This window comes from Anopheles gambiae, chromosome 2 (genome assembly GCF_943734735.2).
Source record: "Anopheles gambiae chromosome 2, idAnoGambNW_F1_1, whole genome shotgun sequence".
NCBI classification, from domain to species: Eukaryota; Metazoa; Arthropoda; class Insecta; order Diptera; family Culicidae; genus Anopheles; species Anopheles gambiae.
In genome coordinates this window covers 95,255,876-95,279,581 of record NC_064601.1, presented here as the reverse complement: position 1 = coordinate 95,279,581, position 23,706 = coordinate 95,255,876, and the positions used below count along the sequence as shown (strand labels likewise).

At 47.4% G+C, this 23,706-nt stretch overlaps 2 protein-coding genes across 26 annotated transcripts in view; one reads left to right on the top strand and one right to left on the bottom strand.

Moving 5' to 3' along the window:
- LOC11175562 (AF4/FMR2 family member lilli) overlaps nucleotides 1-22,759 on the bottom strand; it is a 208,326-nt gene extending 185,567 nt beyond the window's left edge. For 16 of the 25 annotated variants that reach the window (XM_061649742.1, XM_061649750.1, XM_061649744.1 and 13 more), the window contains exons 1-2: nucleotides 22,584-22,758; nucleotides 19,887-20,409 (exon numbers count right to left, since the gene is read on the bottom strand). The gene's annotated coding sequence lies outside the window, so the exon portion shown is untranslated. Of the gene's footprint in view, nucleotides 1-19,886; nucleotides 20,423-22,583 lie in introns of those variants that run through there. The other 9 variants (XM_061649760.1, XM_061649764.1, XM_061649761.1 and 6 more) reach the window with 2 other exon arrangements.
- Nucleotides 1,159-8,319, top strand: LOC1276759 (uncharacterized). The gene is made up of 4 exons (XM_061643173.1): nucleotides 1,159-2,422; nucleotides 2,587-3,033; nucleotides 7,227-7,977; nucleotides 8,048-8,319. Exons 1-4 carry the CDS (start codon nucleotides 1,822-1,824, stop codon nucleotides 8,307-8,309), a joined length of 2,061 nt encoding a protein of 686 aa, XP_061499157.1. The 5' UTR covers nucleotides 1,159-1,821; the 3' UTR covers nucleotides 8,310-8,319.
- Nucleotides 22,760-23,706: the final 947 nt, after the last annotated feature.

Sequence of the window (23,706 nt, the reverse complement as noted above, 5' to 3'; positions counted from 1 at the left end):
TTGATAAGAAACTAGTTGACGAATTCGCGGAGCACGAAAAAAAAGAGTAAAACATTGGCAGTGTTTGAGATATGGGTGCGACATTTGGGTCGAACTATGGGCGTTTCGTGGCGCACATGGTAATAAGATTTATCCTAAACGATACAAGAAACTTAACTTGTGGAGTATACAGGTCATTTTTAGGCTTTCAATTGTTGTCTTCTTTCAATTGATTCAATAATTATAGTCTTTGTAAGATTCGGATTGAACGTATCTATTAAGAGATCTAACTAGGATCTAATACCCAAATCTAGGTCTAAGCATCTAAGGCATCTAAGAAAATACCCAAAATAGGTCCTAATAATCTTAAAGTTATTTAGTTCCTCTGCTTTGGCACAACAACCGTTATCAAACAAGGCCTGCATGTGCCACTACTGGGCTTGGTGACTTACAAATTACACATAGCAGGATAGTCAGTCCTACGTATAAGGGCACGGTCTATTCGGGGCTTGAACCCATGACGTAGTAGTCTCTAGTAGTTTCAAATAAAAGAACTATCCTTCTAGGAATACACTTATCGCTCACAGATAGCCGAAAGATAGCCGATAGATAGTCGAAAGATAATTTGATATAATTTTATGTAAAGTCTTCAAACTCTCAACGATCACGGTATTGTCGCAAGACATCTTATGATGTTGAATTATGATTTAATAATAAACAAGATGTTCTGAACCTTCTGGCAGCTGTTATCATGTTTTTGTTATCTTGTAAACTAGCCTTAGAAGACATTAATACATTAATGCTAACAATTTTGACCATCAAACACCAACACCTACTCCAACAGTCCTGAAACACTACCGAGGCGCTACCAATATCCCACGTTTCTTGGGGATGCTGCGCCGTGGAAGCGATGGGAAAGATGAAAGTTGTCGCGCATATTAATGATAAATGTCACATGATCCGCGGCAAACCAACCACACCCCGCACGGTGAAGCACCCCGCTATCGATAAATCTCCACCTTCCTCATGCCGCGAACCGGTCGATCTTCCGGCCGTCCGTAGAGCGCCGTAGTACGTGGAGCAATGTGTAGCAGCAGCAGCAGGCAGCAGCATCGCGAGAAAGGGGATGCGATAAGCACGAAACCGGCACGCGAACGGAACAAAACATGATGCTAGTAGCGACGAGCATCAGGGATGGCGTTGAACGGGAATGATGAGGGATGAAAACAAGAGCGAAGTGAAGAGTGAAAGTGTGTGTGAGTAAAACTATCGCCAGCGTCATTTCGCGTGTCGCGACGGGTACAGATAGCGCTGTTACAGTGATGTGACGAGAGTTGCAAGAGCGAAGAGAGAGAACATTTTGTCCAGTTTGATATTCTATCGAGCGAGAGAGGAAAAAGGTTGTCCATCCATGTGTGCGACGATATCCGTTTGTGGCGCTGCAGCACACTGTTATAATACAATTAGCGTGCAGGTAGGCAGGCACTCGAAAAACATTGGACAGAAACTGGACACAAACAGACACCACATATGGACCAGCTATGAATCAGCTGCGACTGGGAGGACACACTCACTTGCTAATGTGCTAATGGATGGTTTGGGGGTTTGTCCGACCGCCACGATCCGCCCCGGCTCCATTGGTTCGCGACGCATTGCTGTGTGATGCGGGTTTGTTCTACGCGTAACGCATCAACGAATCAGTGCCAATCGCTTTAAATGACATTAACCCGCCGAAGGGTAGGACACTGTGTGTGTGTGTGTGTGTGTTTGTGTGCAGTGACGCGGAGGGCGCGGAAGCAAAAGTGGAAACAAAAAGCCTACTAGGGGTGGGGTGAATACGAGATGAGCCAACGGAGCGAAAACGCGGGCGCGCGCCACCCGAGCACATGGTGCACTACCACCACACACACACAGTCAATCCACAGTCCCTTTTGGCCGTTATGCACAGCAGCAGCAGCAGCAGCAGCATATACGCACGGTGCGGCGGCGAACGAGTCAAGCAGTCTGACGGCAGCCGTTGGACGGCTCGAACGTAACGAGGTGACTGTCGCACAGAGTGAAACGAACCGAACTCCCTCCCCCCGTGACGGAGTAGGCACTGCAGGTCGCGTTGGTTGTTGTTGCGGTTTCAGCGAGCATTCAAGCAAAGTGACCAAACAAACAAAGCGTGAAACGACAGAAACAGCAAGTGCAGCGTGTTTTCACTATCCCCAGCAAAGGCAGCAAATTTCCTTGGCCACTGCGGAGAGTGGAGTAGAAGGCGCCAAAATACAGAACAGTGGCACTGAGTTTGATACAGTACGTCAACAAAGGGCTTCAACAAACACAGAAAAATCGAAACACAAAATGTCCTTCACAGTGAGTAATGGCGCCACAAGGCTGCTGCTGACGGTGGTCGTGCTGCTGCTGCCAACTGCATCCATACAAGCACAACAAGAGCCAGGTAAATATGTGAAAGGTGACGACCCAACTGGACACTTTCACTGTACTGGTAGTAGACCGCGCTGTGTCCGCATCCGAATTGTGTTGTCAATCAAACTTTCATTCCCCGAAAACCTCCACCACTCTTCTATACTTCTAACTCTCCCGTTCTCGCGCCTCTTGCAGGTGATCGTGTGTACAAGCCGGAAATGGACGATCTCTACATTACGGTGAACGCGCGCACCCGCACCCTCGAGCTGGCGTGGCGCAATTTCGACGATCTATCCAATTACATACTGCTGGCGGAACAGTACCCGGTGGAAGCGTTCGAGCCGCGCCAGTACTACTACACGACCGGTAGCTCGGGGACCACCACCGACGCTTCGGACGGCGGTGCGAGCAGTGGGACGACACCGGCGATGATGATGATGATGGGTGATGATGATGCGAGCATCGCCCTCAGCTCGCCGGAAGTGACCACCGCTGGCACTACCGAAAATAGCGTCTCCGACTCGACGACCGGTGAGATGGAGCTCGTCTGGGCGTACGACTTCCGGGACGAGTCGGGCTACCGGCAGAAGGAGGTGCTGTTTTCCCTACAGCCGGTCTACACCAACGGGTGGACCAAAACCGGTAAGACTTTGGTGCGGGAACGGAAACAGCTGGGGCAACATAAATTCTTCACCGGGGTGGAGGGCGTGTAGTGTGTGGATGTACCTACAAGTGGGCTAGAAGTGTGCTGATGTGACGCAGGAAGTGTGTTTTCGAAATCGTAAGAAGTTCTGCCCAATAGCGCGTTGAAGCGGTGACTTCCGAAGTGAATTCCATTCCGAGAAGTGTTGTTTCTAGCTGCGATAAGCTGCGATCACGCGGGGGTTTGAGTCAACCGTTGACACGTGCCGTGGACAGAAGCGAAACGTTTATCGTAGCCATTATTGTAAACATTTTGCTGTTTGCCATCCTTCACTGTCGGGGGGTACAAAAGGGGTATGCTGTGGTGACCGATCTTTCTCCCCTCTTGTGGGGCTTTGTTGTGGTTCCGTTTCGTACCGCAAATCAGTTCCAGACGGACGATTTGAATTGTGTGTACGTCTGGATTCTCAGAATATGCAACCAATGCGGAGTGGTACAGTGTGGCAAAAACCGGAAAGGTAAACTCTATTTGCTATTCGTAGTGCTTAATCGTGGTTCAGGACAACAAATGCGTGCTAAAACACAAACACTACTCAATTTGAATCGGCTGAAACTGATCCAGTATATCTAATCTGCTTCGTTTAGAGTTTCCATTAATCGATTTGGCGAACGAAACCGCTTGCAGGCGCTTACGAATGCAAACATAACACTTTCTCGGTATGTTCGATAATCAGCATTATCCTGATACGGGTCACATTGAACACGGTGTTTCATGGGTGGTCACCGGTACACACGACCTCCTCCACCCCCTCAGCAATGATTGCCCGCTCCATTTGCAACCGTTTGAAATGGGCTTTTGCTAAGGTTGTCACGTACCAGGAACGGAAACGCTGGGCAACAGTTGGGCTCATCGAGCGCAATCAAAATGGAAGTACGAGATCGGTTAAAACGGTCATGTTGTGTCCGCACAAATGAAACGTAGACACGGTGTGTACGGCACAAACAGAATATGTATATTATCACTATCTTTGGTTTATATTAGTTACACGGATACGAATACATTATAAATATTATCTCAAATAACTACACGCACGTAACGCGGGGAGAGGACGACTGGTCCTGCTCGCGCCGCGATCCTCACTGAGGACGTCACCGGATGACAGCCCTGCTGTCAACGGCAAGCCCTCAGGATGAGGCAGCGGTCTGTCCACAACATCTCCCCGTTTTAATTAAGCCGGTACGGCTTAAGCCAACGCAGCGGTTTTAATGTACTTAAAACCGGAGTGGCAAGCGTACGGCTCAAGTGGCGCTGTGTAAAACGGGGGAGAGTGCTGAACGGCCTCCGTGCCTAACGCTCGAACGGGATGAGCGTTGCGGGCTGCAACAGGGGGCAGCCGATGTGCTGCGCTCGCACGTTCCGTTGCAGCCGCTGTGGTGTTGTTGTTGATGGTGCAACAGTAGCGGATAATCCTGCCGCTGTCGATGGCTGTTGCACCTGACGCCGATGATGATGAGGCAGCTCTCCCGGATGCTGCTGCCGATGGGGCGTCACTGTGCGGCTGAGCAGGGGGCGGCCGTGGTGCCGCGCGCGCTTGGACCGCTCAGCCGGAACCGCTGCACAGGGGCGACCGTGTTGTCGCTGCCGGTGAACTGCTGTGCAGGGCGCGCAGGATGATGGTGACGTTGACGATGATGATGAGGGTACACAGGGGGCAACCGTGATGCCGCGCACGACGACTGTGACCCGGGACACATACGATGTTGCTGCACAGGGGCGACAGTGGTGCCGCCGTCGAGATGCACCTGTGCAGCTAGAGCGCCGGCGATGAAGATGGACAGGGGGCAGCCGATATGCCTCAGCACTGTGCCTGCTCACCGGGCTCGACGATGATGCTGGTGCAGCAAGGGCGGCCGTGATGCCGCGCACGACAATACTGCACCAGTGTGTCCGATGACGCTGCAGCGGGCGGCGGTGATGCCGTGTGACGACGGTCCAAAGCGGAATGTCCCCTCGCTTTGTCCGGTATAGTGCTGCAGCGGAGTGAGGATCCCTTCAGGGCTTCGCGCAAGCCCCGAGCGTGCCCATCCTGCGCGATGGCGGTTGTGCGATGGTGGAACCGCGATGGTGACCTCCGTGCTGCGTCGGTCCTTTGTAGGATCCCCCCCTACGCGAGGAGGATCCCATCCTCGTCGCCACTGTTGTGTCCGCACAAATGAAACGTAGACACGGTGTGTACGGCACAAACAGAATATGTATATTATCACTATCTTTGGTTTATATTAGTTACACGGATACGAATACATTATAAATATTATCTCAAATAACTACACGCACGTAACGCGGGGAGAGGACGACTGGTCCTGCTCGCGCCGCGATCCTCACTGAGGACGTCACCGGATGACAGCCCTGCTGTCAACGGCAAGCCCTCAGGATGAGGCAGCGGTCTGTCCACAACAGGTCATTAGACTGAGGTGAGGACTGTGTGTTTCCACGTCGTCTGGGTGGTTTCGTACACGCCGGGTGTATCGCATACCGTTCACAACCTCACCAAAATTGGCACACTGTTGTTGGAGGAGCAGCAAGCAAATGATGATGATCTGATACGGTTACCGTTGCTTTGCTTTGTCGATGGGCGTAAGAACGCCCTTACCGGGCCTTGAAAAAGAAGACAGCGGTACGCAACCCCAGGTTGGAAATGATATTCAGGTGGTTCACATGCAATTCCATTCCTTATCGCTTTGGGCGAAGAAAAAAAACGGAAGGTCTATATAGCTATATCTAGACTCATTCCACGTACCCGTGTTTGGTCTGGGGAAATGGGCGTCTTTGTTGCCGGTGGAATTTTACAACGTATACAAAGGCGAAGCTAGTGTCATCAGCAGTCTTGTAACACGTGCCCTTAATTTGGGTCTCATTACTGTAAATTGTACATTTAACGGTTTGCCGTTTATAAACAATCGAATTTATTGCACATTTCCATTCGGAAGATGCCTCCTGTTGCTGGTTGCAGTATTTTTAGCGATTGGAGATATAGTTCCACGAGATACTCGAACGAGGTTCAGATACGTTGATAATTTTCATACAAGTGATGTATTGCTTCAACGAATCTCGTAATAGTTCACGCTAGAGCGTCACCATTAGTGATGTGCATACATGAGGCAGAATAAGTTAGTTGAACCTTTTCTGAGAAGCTTATTGCACATTGACCTACTTTTGATGTTTAGCAAATATCTGTTATTGAACTTATTTGAGAGTCTTAATTGAAAAGTCTTAATTGAAAGTCTTAATTGAATTATACCTCGATTAGTGGTTGATCACTTCCACCCAGTGAATCAAATGAATTGTGAGTTAATAACTCTCTGGAGACTTCAATATTTATGAGTAAACTATGAACATCTAGCAATACACTCACAGTAGAATAACTTAAAAGCTTAATAACTCTTTCCAAAATTAATTCTAGCGACACGTTACAGATAGTTCGATCTAGCGAGAGTTCATTATGAGAGTTCATGATTCATGCCCAAGCAGCACAAACAATTCTTCTGAGAGTGATGTCTCGAGGAATGAATTAGCTCTTTTATGGTGATTGTTAACTCCTTCGGAGTGAATTATATAATTTATGAGTTAAGTAATTCCTTCGAGAGTTCATGTAGTTATGACACTTCATTACTCTAAGCGAGTGAGTTCCACATTGAACTCACCATTCTAACTCATTCACTCTCAACTAACTCAAGCTACCGAATGGATATTCCCACCACCATTCACAGCACTGTTATGAAACCTTTAGCCTATGAATCATCTGCTGCGTACGTTCCGCAAACCGGTTCACTGTGCTCCCCAGAACGCTTCGCTAACACAATAATAACAGACTCCGAGCGACCAGTGTACAAACCGACGACCGGTGTTACGCCTCGAGTGCGATTCAAGCGTCACAAACACACACACACACACACACGCTCATGCCTCATTTATTGCCAACTCCATCCATCTCGAGCTCGGTCGAGTCACGGGAGTGAAATGTTAATGAGACTGCAATTAGACTACATACACACCTCTCAGGCAATCTGCTTCCGCAAACTCCCCGCTCCGTAGTAGCACTCAAAATCAAAATTCTCACAAACCGTCCCCAGGCACCACCTTGCCACATTCTTACATAAATTCTCCCGTTTTTTGCTCTCTTTCTCGCCAACAGGTATCAAATTTAATTACGATCTCCTGAACAGCGTCAACACCAACACCAGCTGCTACGGGTACTACGCGTACTTCGTGCGCCCGAACGGTACCGTCCTGTCGGCGCACTGCATGAAGCTCCATCCCCGCTGGATGACCGATCTGCGGACGCATCTGAGCCCGTTCCGCATGCGGGAGCTGTTCATACCGGGTACGCACGATTCCGCCTCGTACAAGGACGGGTTCGATCCGCTGCACCAGGAAACGATCATCACCAAGTACTCGCTGACGCAGGACGAGGACGTGTACGGGCAGCTGCTGCACGGCATCCGGTACATCGATCTGCGCGTCGGGTACTACAAAAACAGTCGCACCCCGTTCTGGGCGAACCATGGCATATCGCGGCTCCATCCGCTGATCAACGTGCTCGAGCAGATCAAGCGTTACGCACAGGAAACGAACGAAATTATCGTGCTAGATGTGCAGGAGTTCCCGGTCGGGTTCGGCAAGGAGTACAACATCCACACGAAGCTGATCGAGTTCCTGCAGAGTACGCTGCGGGACGTGATGGCCAGCCCGAGCATTGGATGGTCTGGGACGCTGGGTGATGTGTGGGCCGGTGGCAAAACGGTGATCGTGGCGTACGATCTGGAGTTTGCCTTCCGGTCGTTCCCGGACGTGGTGTGGCGTTCGGTGCAGCAGCGCTGGGGCAACGTGCAGAAGGTGAACGATCTCAAGGACTACCTGTTCAAGGTGCACCATCCAAAGGGATTGTAAGTGTACAGATTTCTGAGCGAAGTTGAAGAGATATATTAACAGATTACGATCACGTTTCTATTACAGCCGGGAGTACTCGTTCCGCCCGGTAGCCGATATGGCTGAGCTAACGCCCGATCCCTGGGGTGTGATCACCGACCGCTATGGTGGGCTGCGCAAGATGGCCGACTCGGTCAACCGGTTCGTCACCAAGTGGTACTTTGAAGATCTCGGCCCAACGGCCAACGTGGTCGCCGTCGACTTTGTGCGCGGTACGAGCATCGTCGAGGCGGCCATCTACTGGAATCTGAAGCGTGTGCCAAACGGTCCAATAAACCTACATCGCTGATCAGTAGTCACATCGTCGCAATCGCTGCAATTAGCTTACCTCACCCTTGCCACCCGAAATCCCCGCTGTGTCATTCGTAGCGTACCGGATAAACCGTCGCAATCATTGCTAATTAATCACTAATTGAGAAGCTTAAAATAGCACCACAGCAGATGCAAGTGGTCGGGAGATGTGCAGGAGATGTGGACATGTTAGCGTGTGAGGTTTTTTGGTGGTGGTGGAGCATCCGTGCAGGTGGTTGGCGTGCTGCTGGAAACATAGTCAAACATTTTCCGTACCTCCCACAGCGGCTAACGATGTGGTGACAGCGGGTAGGTCGTGGTGGTGCCACGACATGAAAAATCAAACCACACGGGACAACCACCGGTTGGGCGTATCGGTAGACTGAGTCCCGTTTTGGTAGACTGAGTCCCAGTTTTTTGGCGAGGAATCCAGGACAGGGGCCATTTTATTTCGGTTTTATGGACACAGGAACCATCCCACCGTGCCAACCTCGTAACTTTTATTGCACCCCAGGCAGGCAAACTATTTGCAGGCTTTGACTGGGAGCCGGGCGCTCGGATTAATGGATCCGAATTAATGAGCTTATCGAAACGATAATGTATAATGTTTGAAAGAGGGTGGAAGGAAGGAAACCTAACCTGGTGGTGCTAAATCCCTGGTGGAATTCATCATCAGTATCAGGGTCGTTACGAGCAAGTGTATTTTGTTTCAGTGGCGTCGTTCTGCTCTTTTTCGCTCACTTTCTCGCTTCTCCAGCACTGCTTCCGACATTGATTATCCTTTCGCAAAGGTAAAGGGTTTCCCTTCGGTCCCGAAACGCCGGCAAGTCGATCCGTGAGATGTTTTACGGCTACCGGGCTTTTTAGTTCGAGCTCGTTAATATTTAACGATGAGCGCAGCAGAGTTGCAGCATTTCTTGGGCCTGTCCCTGCTTTCTTTGCCCAGCTCTGTGGTTAGGGCACCGGTGGTTAGCACTCCATTTACCGTTTGGGATACTTTATACGGCTTTAGTTTCCGTGCTGTTTCTTTTTAAAGGCGAATCAATTTCATCTCTTTTCTACAAAGTAAACGGCCACTGGACTGGTCTGTTTACCGGCCTTTTTTATAAAGCATAAAATGGTTAAATTAAGCAGCACCGGTTCGTTGAAGGGAACCGCCAGCCCGAGGCCCCCCCCCATCCATCTCGTGCGGAAGATTGCTAGCAGAAGGCAGCAAAAAGCTATAGGCGCTGTGCTGTCGACATTTCGGCTTCATCGACCCGGGGCTTTGCGTTGCTTGATTGACCCTTGCTTTCACTCCGAAGATTTGGTAGGTTTTCCCCTTTTTCCTCCCCTGTACAAAGGTGTTGTTCGTCGGCAGCGGGATACCACTTTTATCATTGGGCTATCATTTAAAGGGTACGCCAGCCGAGCGGACTGGCGTCGGCCGAGCGCTGCTGTACCTTTTCACAGTTTCCCGGCTCGGTAAAGAAAGGCCCAGCGTGTCACTGCGAGGGCCATGAATTTTGCTTTGCAGTAACGTAAATCTTTTTGGCTTTCTCCGGTTCTCTGTTTACGGGGCTTTTGGTGAAGGTCCCCAAGGTATATTGGCGGCAGCGGGGGTGAAATATGAAAGCGTAGCACAAAATTACCACACGTCAAGGTTTAATGCAGCTTTTCTTGCTTCGTTTGCAAGAAGAAAAAAAGAGGATTCCATGAATGGCAGGAAAAGGATTTCACGCGTGTGCTTCTGCCCCGTTTGCCATTTTGGGAAGTGGTTGTTAGCTGGTAGACTTTTTTGTTAATAACACACACAGCCACACAAAAAGGTAGCCGAATTCGATTTTCAATCTGGACCGCTGATGTGGTGTGATGATTGGCAGGAAATGCTTCATCACTGGGCCCACACTGCAGGGAGGGAGTGGGAAACGGAGGGTTTAGTTGCAAGAAAGGGAAAGAAGATCCCAGTGACATAAGTCGGATGGTATTTGCCCAGTGCGGATGATAGAGCCGCGGCCGGGTGTGTGTGTTTGGTGCTAGCGGAACAGGCTAAAAACGAAATCGGTCGAATTTTCTTTCATTTTCTGGGTGAATGGGTTTTATAAAAGGATAATGGTGGGGGAAAGAGAGAGAGAGCGAGGTATTAGGTAGTAGGTGTAATGTTTGATGATTGGATCAATATAGATTTTTGGGTTGTTTGAGTTGTTCGTTCGATATCAATATTTTGGAGTGATGGAAAAAAGGCACCAAAAATGAAGGAGTGTGTTATGCGAGGTAAAATATTTATCATCGCTTGTTAGAACATTTCATAAAGCGTAATATTGAGCATTACTTGAGAAACAAGTTAAGCAACCTCTCTCTTAGGTACACATAATACATGTTTTTTTTTGTTTAACAAGAAAGGATATAGAAATAAGAACAAGAATAAGCAATAAGAAAGAATAGTAGAACAGGGATTTTACAACCTCATGGAAGAGACCTTCAATTTTCGAGCTGTTGAAATCGAACTGCCTTCAATCAGGTTTTGCTTTTTCAAATCGGTAATTCCCTAGACCAATCATCGACTTTAACTAGGGCTATGACACCATGCATTGAAACGAGATATGGAAAAATTGACAACAGTATGTTATTCCTAGAACGTAAAGGATAATAACAATCCCCAGGACAGAGCATTTTGATAGAAAGTATCGAACATGCTTTGGGATTTGCTCTAATCTCATGCGAGACCGTACAAAAAAACTTTTTCTTTCTTGATTTTTGAGGGGGAGGGAGTTATACAAATTGAATGTCAATGGCTATATTATGAATGTAAGAAAAGCCACTGATAGTCTGTGACAGTGTGTGTTTCGAAGTTTTTTGTCGGAGTTATAGGCACCTAGTTCTGTATTTTTGCAAAGTTGAGTGCTCCACAATTTCCTGAGAATTGTCAAAAAACGGTACCAAATGCAGTGTTAGTATCTTCTATCTGGCGTAAACGTTCTACGGGGATATGTCGGTCTAAACAGGCTTTCAAGACTTTATCCAGTACCACGGAGCCGGATTCAGGAATACGCCCAGAGGATATATTAACAACGTTTGCATTAAAAAAATGGTCAAAAATTGTAGATTTTTCATGGGTTTGAATTCATCCGTACTAACGAAACGTTAATTGTACTTTCAATAGTAGTATCCCTTGTGTCACCAGTGAAAATTTGACACCACTACCAGCTGAACTCTAACCGGGATGGCCAGAAAAGTGAAGCCAAACTCGTTTAGAAGCGTGCCGTATAAGCCTATTCCGGCATTTACAACATTTTGGCACTATTAGACAACAATCAGAGCATTGAAAGAAAGCCCAGTTCCAAATGGTCAATGATCCTTAGCTGCACGAAGCTGCAAATGGTACTGAAAATGAAGACTGAGGGAAAAGCTGGTACACCGCTGCGTTCGCTTAGCCGGGAGGTCGATGAAACCGGCCAAACAGTGATCTAGTACCTGGGAAACATGAAACTACATGTCGGGATGCAGAAATAGCGTCCACTGACTTGGCGTTGAGCAATGATACCAAATCTCAATGCAATCATTTCAGTCGAAATTAGGTGAAATTTCGACATGACACACCAGAACAGGTCCAACATCCCCCAGCCGTGTCCCATCGAAATTGTCTGGATCAACATGATGTCCTCTACTCTAACAATTAAGTCGCGAAAATTGAGGAGAGATTGATAAAAATCGAAGGTAGATCTTGAATTCATGCCTACAACCATGTTCGTCATGGTGAAAGTTCTGGATAAGTGACGAAAGACAGCTCGCAAGATCGTAGATTCAATTTTGCAAGTAAGCGTATGTGTTTGGCCGGTCTGGTGGTACAGTCGTCAACTCGCATGACTTAATAACATGTCCGCCATAGCTTCAAGCTGACTAATCTGCTATAGGTAAAGTCCAATAGAGGTTTAAGCTGGCCTGAGACCACCGACAACGTTTGTTGTGCCAAAGGAAAAAGAAGAAAAAGTAAGTTTTAATAATTACCTTTGAAAGGATGTTCATGGAAGGAAATTATCTCTCTTACTTCTTGAAGATAAGCCCTGAAGAGCTTTGTGAATTTTTATATCTTTAATTGGGTTAATAGCATAAGCACATAAACTTCTCAAAATTCTTACAAAAGACGTGTAAAACAAATAAAAATAATATGTTGAGGTAAAAGTTACGCAAACCATCCAAAACAAAACGATAACACTACTTTCGCTGAACGATGCTAAAGTACAGAAAAAGCACTTAGTAGACCCAACACTACCTATCCAACTACCGATGGAACTGCGTTTGGCGTCTTGCAAAAGTGCAAATAATAAATTCTTCTACCGTCCCTCCATGCCTCCACCTCTCTCTCTTATATCCCTTGTCATCAGGAAGAAAAGCAAGGCCGAACCACTCACGCTTTCCGGCTTTCGGCGTAGCTAATAGTATGCATTTATCTTGAGCGGCGAAGCTCCACCGGACGGGGAAAGCTTTTTAAACTCAAACCCAACCCCCAAAAAATGCTTCCCTTACCCTCAATACGTTTGCAGTGGGACTCTTTGTAAGCGCGAAAATGTAGTTCCCGCACACACACGCTGGTTGAAGGACGCTGGAGCGCTGGTCCCGGAAATGCTACGGTTGGGTGGCGCGGTTGAAAGATTGAAACCCATGCCTCCTAAACCCCACGCAATTCGTTCGCATCCGACAGGCACGTCCGTTCGCGTTCGGACTGCCCTCAGCACCTTGCCCCAAAGGCACCGATGCACCGATGCACTTTTGATTGGTACAGCAATGGGTGCTGCAGGGCACCGAATTCAGTGCTGCGTGCTCTAATGGTGCAAGCAGCCCTTTCAGGGCACCAAATGTACCCAGACCAGGCCAAGCTGAAAATAGGCACTGAAACACTTTCTAGCGCGACAAGGTCACTTCCGTACGAAGGTGTACAGGTGCTGTTTGTATGTGCTGTGTTCACTTAAGGCGTACAAATATAGAAAGCCCCCATCATCGCCCCTTCGTTTCGAATCAGGTCATGCAGGGAATGTGCAGGCTTCGTACCGGAAAAACGCATGCCCACCTTTCTGTAGCGTGGCGGATTTAGGGGTAAATATTTGTGTATGTGACCACGACCGGACATTCCTGGGTGCACACATTCACGGTACGGTTTTGGTCACCCGGGCCGGTTTGCCATGGAATGTGGTCGCTATTTGCAACGCTTTTTCACTCAATGCGTAGCCTGCCTGCTTTCCATATTTACTATAAATAAAGCTTTCGTGGCAAAGTAAAAGTGGGAAAACGATGTGTGACGCAAGTGCCTCCACGTTGATAATCCTTGATTTGTGGTGAATGCAAAGTTGGGCTTTGATTAATTCTATCACCGTTTAATGTGTGTGTGTGTGCCACATCAGTTCCATTCCAGGCTCGTACAGGTACGGTTACTGGTCAGTGTACCGAGCCACATTAATATTCATATACATTTTGGAGAAGTATAACAAACGCCCACTTTTGGCTTTGGGGCATTAGGGGCCGCTAATACCATCGTCCGTCGAAACCGTTCACGATCGTATTTCATAGCTTATTAATCAAGCTTAGCGGATAAACAAAGGTTTTAGTCGCGTTGCGGGACCGTTACCATCCTTTCCCCCACTGCAATGCCCCGTGAGCCTGCTAAACTTCAAATAATAGCCATTTCATGATGTGGAGTGAACTGTGTTGGTGGTTTGGTTCAGCTTCGGTATGCAAACATCGATAACACACAGTGGACAGTGCAAAATTCTGCAGAGCGCATTAGATTAGGTTGTTTTATCGGAAACTCGTAGCCAAAAAAAGCACAGAAAAGCTGTTAAAACACACACGCACACAAAAAGGGGAGAATAACACGATAAGCCGATGTTTTTGGTCGAATCACGTAGCAAACCGCATCCTTTTAGGTGAGTTTACACACAAAAAATGAATTTTCCCAGGGACAAGTCCTAACCTGCGGCTGATTGTTTAGGCCTTCGATTCGGTATGGACCCCAGGAAGTTATGGAAAGGGAAGAAGCAGCGAGAGAGTACCCAGTACCAGTTGATCCCTTTATGTGGTTGCCTAGTACCTCCGTTGTGCACGTGCTCTGAATAACCGCCACATACCCACATCAAGCACAGAATTCAAACGACAATTGGTGGTTCACCACAAAGGTACACACAAATCATGATGATGTACCGTGCACCCGTGGGGTGCCGCTAGGCGACACAACAACTCATCTGTATCGGAACACGGTCCAAATCATTCCGAATTCCGAACCCGAAGCCGTACGATAATTAATCATCGTTTAATCTGTTGTTGAAGCGGGTTCTCCCACTGTCAGGTCCGCGCAGACCCGCTCCATCCATAGGCCTCGATGGACCGATCGATGCTACACTTTCTGACGCAATGTCGTTGGCTGGCAGGAAATTGAGTACGAGTGACAGTAACATACTTTCTCTATAGAAGGGGATAGTCACACACAAGGACTGTATCCTTCAATATAACCAACCTAACGAGAGATCCACAGAGCTTGTGGTTTCAATGTCTCATTTCATAATTGCGCCTGAATGAAGCATTTATACCACGGCTCTGACACCCACACCCACACATTCCTAAGCGTGGACAAGCGTGGACCCATCATCCATCACCCGGGAGGTGCTTTAGTATGCCAGGGCGTGGACTGTGTGAAGCGTTTATTGCGGAATAAGTGCATTGCACCGACGGCACTGAATGGGCTGGTCAGGCACATTGTTCGTTGAACATGGACCCGCTGGACGAGGATACAGCAAGCGACAAGCAGGAAGGAAAAATACAACCGGCTGTCTGCCCTTAATTGTCCGCCGGGTCGCTTCGTCGATGGAGGAGGACCTCGTTGAATTAAATCCTAATTTGTGCCGTGTATCAATTAGCGTTATCACTTATTCAAAACCCTTTTTCCCTCTTCGTCCGTGTGTGGAGCTGCACCGTACTGCGGCTATGAATTGGAAGAGAAATGTGAATATAAAGAGAGACGATATATTACCGAGCTTAGTCTAGAACTGGCAGTTCTGCGTTCTGATAGGAGTGACCAGCGATCAACTGCCCAGGAAAGAACGCTTTATTAGCTCTGGGTAGTGGACGTACTGGTAACTGGGAGTCGTTGATTAGAGGTATTCAGTATTACAGGAGGTTTCTATTCTAGATAAAAAAATATGATATCAACATGTCAACGACCCATTTAAGTTAGTATTGAATTTTGTTGGAACTGTTTGCTTATGATGTTGAGTTTGGGACCCTTCACGATTCTATTCAGCTGAAATCATGTCATGTTCAGTCTAGATTATTCTAGCCACAAAGCTAGAATTGGATTCAAGAACCTTCTCCAAAAAATGTCAAAACAAGGTGGTTTTATCCCATAATTTATCCCAAGGTGCATTAAAGAGCCACCCGGGCTTTCTACAGCCTGAAAAATCAGTTCACCTCAAAGAACCTGTTGCGACGGACGAAGCTGGGACTATATAGTACCTGTATAGTACCAGTACTCACATACGCTTCTGCATAACCTGGATAGCCAAATAACACTCTTAGCTGCGTTCTAGAGTAAAATGCTCCGAAGGATACTTGACCCTGTATGTGTGGAAGGACAATGGAGGAGCCGCTATAATGAAAAGCTATACGAGATGTACGGTGACCTCACTGTCGTGCAGCGTATCAAGCTCGCCAGGCTCCGGTGGGCTGGCCATGTTGTACGCATGGAAACGGACGACCCAGCCCGTAAAGTCTTTTTAGGCCGTCCACAAGGACAGAGGAGGTGTAGTAAGTCCAAATTGAGGTGGCAAGATGTCGTGGAGGCGGCCGCTATTTAGGCCGGTATAACGGACTGGCAAACGAAGGCCCGAGACCGTGAGCGGTTTCGGACACTCCTCAGGCAGGTCAAGACCGCAAAGCGGTTGTAGCGCCAGATAAGTAAGTAAGAAAGTAAGCATTAAAGAGATCATGTGATGGAATCTAGAATCAAAGTGTTCGTAGTCCAGGTGGTTTCATATTTTTATAGTGAATTTTGAACATCACTTTTTGACAGGACGGGTGAAAACTTTTGCTCAAAAAAGGTTTCTGGAGGCTTGACCAATACACAAAACACTCTTCAAATCTTCATTCAGAAACAGAAGCGATAAAAATCAGCCTTCTAAATTCATACACCTTGGGATAAGCCCACCTGTATATTATACCGACTTAGATAGCTGCTCGAAAACTGCTATACAATGCAAACAGCAGACGGGCTGAAATTTCAGCCTAGGAACTTAAAACGGGTAGGGCCCCATTGCTAGAGAGAGCCTGCAATTGTTCATTTCTACTCTAAACTTCAATATCTTATGCATATCCTCTTAGTTCAAAATCCATTACAACAACAGACGACGTTGGAGTTGGAACAGAATACCTGGAACAGCTATCAATTTTAGCAGAGCCGATTTACAGAATTCTATTGCATATCTTGTCTCTACACCTTGAAATTGGAGCAATGCCTACAATCGTTTGATATCCTTGCGAAACTACCCAAAATCAGTCCCGTGCAGCATCCTTATTTCCTCGAAGGCGCTATGTACCTTCTTCAGCCGAAGCCCTTATCCCTAGAACACACCCCTCGTACTTTGTTTTGAGCCCCCAAGCCCCCAACAGAGAATCTTGCACAATCATCAACAGATGATATTTCTTGTTTTTGTCGAAAGAGAACAACCTCTCTGTCCTGTATCTTCCGCTTTGCAAGAACCAGTTGTTGCTGCTTTGGCGTCTTCTGCTCTTCCCTTTCCCCTGGAGCACCTGAGCAGTAACGCGGACTAATGCGTATTACGGCACGACTTCTCATGCGGCTTACACAAACTTGCGATAACACGAACACGACCAGCCATGGTTTTACGTGGCAAATACAACATGCAAAACACCATCGAGATAAGGTGGTGGCTCCCTTTTTGGTCTGGGTGCGCATAGACTTGATGTTGTCACAGCCTCGGCAACAGTGTCCTTTGTGGATGTTGTTTTCGTGTGCTCATTTCCCCGTTTTCAAATGATTATCAGCAGTTGTTTATGCTGTTGTGTGTGAGTTTGTGTGCGTGTTCCCGTTGGTTGCTTTTGTAAATTAAATTCAAGGCTTCAACCCGCCACAGGACACCGGTTTGCCATTTGCGCCAAGTGCGCCCGCGCATTCATTTATTCATCACGCGTCGGGTTGCCAAAGGGTACCGAAGGGTTACTGGCCCGTACAAAGTAACCCATCTTCTGCCTGCCGAAGCGTTAGTAAATTTGCTGCTTCGCAAGAACCTTGCGGCAATTTCCAATTTCGACGCAAAAGCTACAATCACTTTTCCATGGAAATCCATCAATTTGATGTAAGCGTGCTCGGATGGAGGAAGTAGCGAAAAGGGTGCAGAGAGACATGCTGCTCAATTTATTATCACTCGGGGATGAATCTCCCTACTGTTTCATGTTTATTCCTTTCCTCACAGAACGTCTCACCAGGCCGGGCCCCTTCCCATTCCCAAACGACAGTGCTTCTTGGGCTAAACAATATTATTGTTTCTTACGAAGGCAGTCAAACTGATGGATCGAAGGTTTGCTGCTTCTCGCACCGCATCCGGCTCGGGGGCTAGATCACAAGGCCTGACCACTCCTTCCGAAACGCCCCTTTTTGCTCGTGGGGACGCCTGTAATCAAAAATCAACGCCGCCTTTGTTCCTGTCTGAAAGCGAGTTTTCGGTCTGCCGCGCTTTGGTGTTGTGGCGTTCCGAGCATCCGGCTTCGAAGGAGCTTTTGCCGAATGCCGAATTCACTTCCGACCATGTGGGCTTCTTTTTTGCGCAAGATTTTCGCCCGATTTTACCCGCAAGCTATAGCTGCGTACGCAAGCGAGAGCATCATTTTTGTGGTGGGGTTTTTTGTGTCTGTGTCCTTATTTCAGTTCTGGGCAGTGGGCGCTTCTTTTGCCGTGCTCATTAAAGGCCCCTTTCATTTCGGTGCTTTTGTGCCACCCCTTAGTCGGTTGTTAAACAGCTGGCATTTCGAGGCAGGCTTCCTATTGTTTGACTTCAGCCACGGGCCGGGCCGGGCCAAATGGTAGTTTATTTTTCTTTTACGACATAACTGAGCGTGGTCGTGGCAGTGCTACTGCAGGAATGACAGTGAACCGGAACCGAAAAACGCAGAGATTGTTACGCGAACGCGGGGGAGCGCTTGTGTTTGCGTCATTTGCGCATTTAATGAGCAACTTCGCGTTACGGGGAGATACAGACGGCCACTTTTGTCCCTATTCAGTAACCGGGCATCCCTTGAAGAGATCATATACACACACTTTCCTTGCTCCTTTTGCTCGTCCCGATGTACCACCGCAACGAATTAGTTTTGCGTTCGTTGCACTGTGTTGTGTGGAGGCGGTGCGCAAGTAGCATCCACTACACGTTCCACCACTGCCCGCCCGAAGCGCCATAAATCCTGCAACGGCCCAAACAATCGCTTGTTCTCCGGCAGGCTCACACAGCACAACACATTATCATCATAATGCACAAACGCCCGCAAGCCGCCCGCGTATGTGGGTTGAGTTTGATGAGGAATACATTAAAGCACTACACGAGATAAGCGGGGGGGGGGGAGGTTTTGTGTTCGTGATTGCTCCCATGGTGCTTCGCGCACGCGACAACCATTTGCACGACAAAAAGTTCTTCCCCAACCCGGTGCGTCTCAAACCCCCGCGACCGGCTTGAGGAGATGAGAATATAATTACGCATTCTCGGCTGAATCTGACGTGGATGGGTTTTTAACGGAGAGAAAGGAGGGCTCCGGGGGCGCGGTCGGAACTGCTCTCCAAGCAAGGGAAGTGTATCTGCTCCGTTTTGATGGGGGGGCGGAAGATTGATGGCGCGCACGGGCGACATTAATAAGGCAAAGGCTTTGCTTTGATGGTGAGATGGCTCGCTTGCGAGGCTTTGGATTTTAATGTTTACAAAATTGTCGATAATTTTGCCGAGCAGATGCTAATGCTACGATGGCCTGGAAGGAGGTTGAAACGGGAGGGGGAAAGAACACCTGGGCGAGCAGGCTGTATGTGATTCCCCTTTACTTTCGCCTTACCAGGAACAGAGCTTGGTTTTGGTAAAATTTTCCGTTGTTTATCTACATTGTAAAGTTTAAAAGCACTCTTTTGCCGGCGAAAGTCATAAAGAGCTGAAATATGGATCCACCCAAAAAAAAAAAAACGCTCTCCTCATTTATCAACCTCATAAGAGCTTGTTTATTCTGCTCAAGGAAGGTTTCATTTTCGTAAAATTTTCCACGAATTTAATTGCGTTGAAAAAATGAAACCACCGTAAACCATACTGCGAGGAACTCAATCCATCTTCAGAATCCCCTGTTGTGGTGAGTGAGTAAATAACCAAACCAAAAAAAAATCGCCCAATGAAGATTGGTCGTCGTCTAGTTCCCTTATTTTTTGCCACCTTTCCCTCATTAGTCACGCTGTCAATTTTGTTTGTCACGCAAAGAACGCGAAGGTTATCTTTTTTTCACCCTTCACTTCCAACGAGAAGAGGAAAAACATTTCCCTCCAATTGCATTTCCCAAGCCTTCTTACCTGGTGCAGGTTTGTCTCGCGGTTCCGGTGGCTTTGCCCTCAAACAGGCGCACGATGGGCCGCGAGGTTTTAATCCAATTAAAGCCGAATATAATAATAATAATAATACGCCACGGTGTACGATGTCCTGAACGGGTGGACCAGAAATCTCACCAAACAAAGCTTTTGTTTTGGGTGGTGGTGATAATTATTTCACGGTTCAATCTGCAAGCACCCCAAAAAAAAAGTTTTGGAGTTGCGTGTGAAAAATGGGATTATTTTTTCCACCACTTTCCTATTTCGTGCTCTATCTTTCTCTCTTTCTTTTCACACGCTTCACACTTAAACACTCAAACGATCTCCTTTTGCCCGCTAATGGAGGGGGTTTTAAATTTTCACTTGTTTTCTTTTTCACAGTGTTGTGTTATTACACTCGTCGACGGTACACAAATTGCACTAAGTAATGGACACTTGGAAATGATTCGCCTTTTTTTTTGTTTTATATCGCTCACTTGCTTTTTAATCACAGATTAAGAATATCGAGCTGTGAAGATTAGGAAAACACACACGTTAGACGTTTTAAATGCTTAAATTACACGAAACGCGCTTTAAAGACAAATAATTTACACAAAAACAAGCAATAATTTATCATTTTTTGCTTAAAATTCAATTAAAAAATAATGCATTTAGTTCCACTGAAAACCCCGAAGAAACGTTTTATGGTGCTTTTTTTCTCTCTTCTTCACCATCCAATTTAATTCTATTCCACCATTAGCACCGCACGAGTGCATTCGATCCAGTTTCCGGGAAAATAGGTAAAATAAATTTCCCGATCCCCCTTAGCACCGTCGTCTCGACCTATGGGTATTAAATTTCCTCTTATCCTTTCTCACTTTCGACTCCTATTCATTCCACAACCGCAAGCTTCCTCACTGAAGCAACCGTTCCTCTCCTTTACGCTTCGCGCGATTATTGAATTGGAATGAAATGAAAATCTTTACCATTTCCACACCCGTGGGTTCGGTGTGTTTTATCGGCACTTGCACTTGCCCCCCCCCCCCCCTCCATGGACTGGAAACTCCACGCACAGTGTCGATTTCGCACAGAGTTGTGGGCTGTGGAGAGAATGCCATTCGTTTGGGGTGAAATTTTTAATTATCAAACTCACTGACACAGCACAAAAACTTTTCCCCATCCCACTGTTGCACCCTCTCTCTCTCCACCTTCTCCCTCCAGCGTTCCACGATGAATGGCCAGTTGAAATAACAATCACGTATTTTATTTTAGATCCAGCTCGTTCGCCCACCACCACCACCAGAGAGCAATTTCACCTTTTTCATTTTCCACCTGTCCTACACCAAAACGTCCTCCCCTTCCCCGAAATGCCCCCGCATTCACCTTCATAAAGGCTGATTATAAGCACGATAGGATTTTGAAACCGGAACTTCTTCGTCCAACGCGGGGGACGGGTTGCAAATGCAGGGAATGCATTCGGTGCGCGCTTTTCCTCTCGATGTGAAACGCCACGCCGCATTTCACTTCCGGGCACAGCTGTTGCGGTACGGGAGGGAGAGCTGGGAGAGCTGGGAGCAGGGATCAGGGAAAGGTATGGGCAGCCCCAATTCCCGACTACCAACAGTCGAACCACACTGCACCCTTATCTTTTGTGTGGCTTGTTGGTTTGTGGAGTCGTTTTGTCTTCCTTTTTGTTTCAGCGCATCGTGGCCGTTTCTTCACCGTTTTTTCCCCCTGGCTATCGTTTAGTATTATATGGCTTTGCTATATTTTTCACATTATTTTACACCAGCCTTTTAACTCTCTATTTGTGCATTTTTCTGTGTGTTATTCTCTCGAACAAAGGTATTTGCTTTCTGTTCCATCACATCGTTAAAGAAAACACTGTAACTCAAGGAGGATCTCGAACGGACAAGGCTTGTTTTATCACATCACATCGAGCGGTGTTATAATCGCACAAAAACGCTGTATTCACCGGCAGCATTCACTGGTTTTCGGACACAGGATGATGGTTGGTCCGATTGTTTAGGGAGGCGCTTTGATTCGACTGAAGTGGAGGGCGCACACTGTCGATGACGCTTCCTTGTTGTCACCATTGTTTACCCACCCATACAGACACAAAACACATACACACACACACACACACTTTCAAGCATCAAGATCTGTTGCGGAACAACACAAAGTTAAAGGCGGCAGGCGCCTCCACCAAACGAAGCTTCCGCGTGGTGGAATTTTACGAGTGCCATCATCCTCGACAGCACGTTTGCCCACTCCAAAACACGTTACACACACACGCACACATACATTCACATACACCAAAACAGAGTGCACGTATTTCCACTCTTAAGTAAACCTACAGATTCGAGCAAAACACAAAAACAAAAACTCGAAGGGGATTGTTCACATGTGTTTGTGTGTGCAATGTTTTCCCATCGAAACTCATTTCGAGACGCGTCACTACTTACTGAGCGCGCCTCTCGCCTTCATCGCCCTGCATCGCGAACGGTGTGTAAGATCGTAAAATCACCGCTTCAACTTCCTCCCAACTTCCCCGGGAGGGTGTCTACGGCAATTTTGTTTCGTGATTCCTGTGATTCTGCCTTCCCAATCTCCCTTTTCAAAAGATTGCTTTCGCCACCCTCGAAGGACACACAGCTATACGCACATAAAACGCATAAAACACACACACACACACACACACACCTTATTTTTGCTGTTTCGGGGGATTTACTTCACACGCCACAGACCGCGGGATATTTTGCATCCCGGAAACGCACGGGGTGAAAACACACACTGGAGTCGCACTGTTAAAACCGCACACGGTGACGCAGGGGTTCACTGTTCCGCACTGGCGTGGCCAACGGTAGGCAGAGATCTGACTAATCCGAAACGCTCCGGCTTCCGGTTTTCCCTCCGGCCCGGTTTGCTGCGCTCGCACAACACTCTTCGCAGAGGGCACTCGCTCTCGCGTATTTTTGCCTGCCAGTGTGATGGGCGGGAAAGGATGGGAAAGGAAAGTGCTGGCATGCTGGGTACACACTCCACCGACAAAACACGGGAGTCTGCGCGTTGCCATCATGAGAAAGCGTGCCCGCTCTTCATTCACTCTCTGTGGAAGCACTCACGCTCGCGTTGGAAGTGCACATGATGAATTGTGACGATGGAGGGAAATTCATTCCTTTTCCACACTCACACACACAGATTCCAACACAGTTTTCGCCAAATTTTGGCTCACAAGAGAGAGGGTTTTTTGTGTGTTGTCAACCCTCCCTTCTTCCTGGCAAGTGGAGGCAGTACACACAACAAAGATAAATGAACGACGGTGCAGAGTGTGGCAGCGTGTCAGCTGTCGGAAGCAATAGAGATTTCGCTGGCGGAGGAGGAAGAAGCAACCTGTCGTCACTTTCAATCATGTCTGTGGAGCGACTCCCGTGTGTTCTGTGTTTGTACTCCTTGTGATTACTACTGGTGTGGAGAAAAGAAAAGTCCCAACCAAGGGTATGGGTAGATGGGATAGGACTGGAAAAGCAACGAACGGGTGTCGTTTGGCAACGTAATTTATCGCTAATTGCATGATTTAAAGCATTCCCCGGTGATATCATTCTACACAAATAGGGCAGCAAACTGGAAGGATCTTATTTGAAGTGACAATTTTCCATACAAACTCATAACAAACAATGTGTTTCGAGTTTGGTAGTAAGCAATAGGGAGGAAGAGCAATGCTAAATACTGAGAAAAAATGGGGGAAAACATAAGCAATGCTCAATAATTAGCTGAAGTTAATTAAACGTTACCGATAATAAGGATCACTCTGAAGAACTGTTTA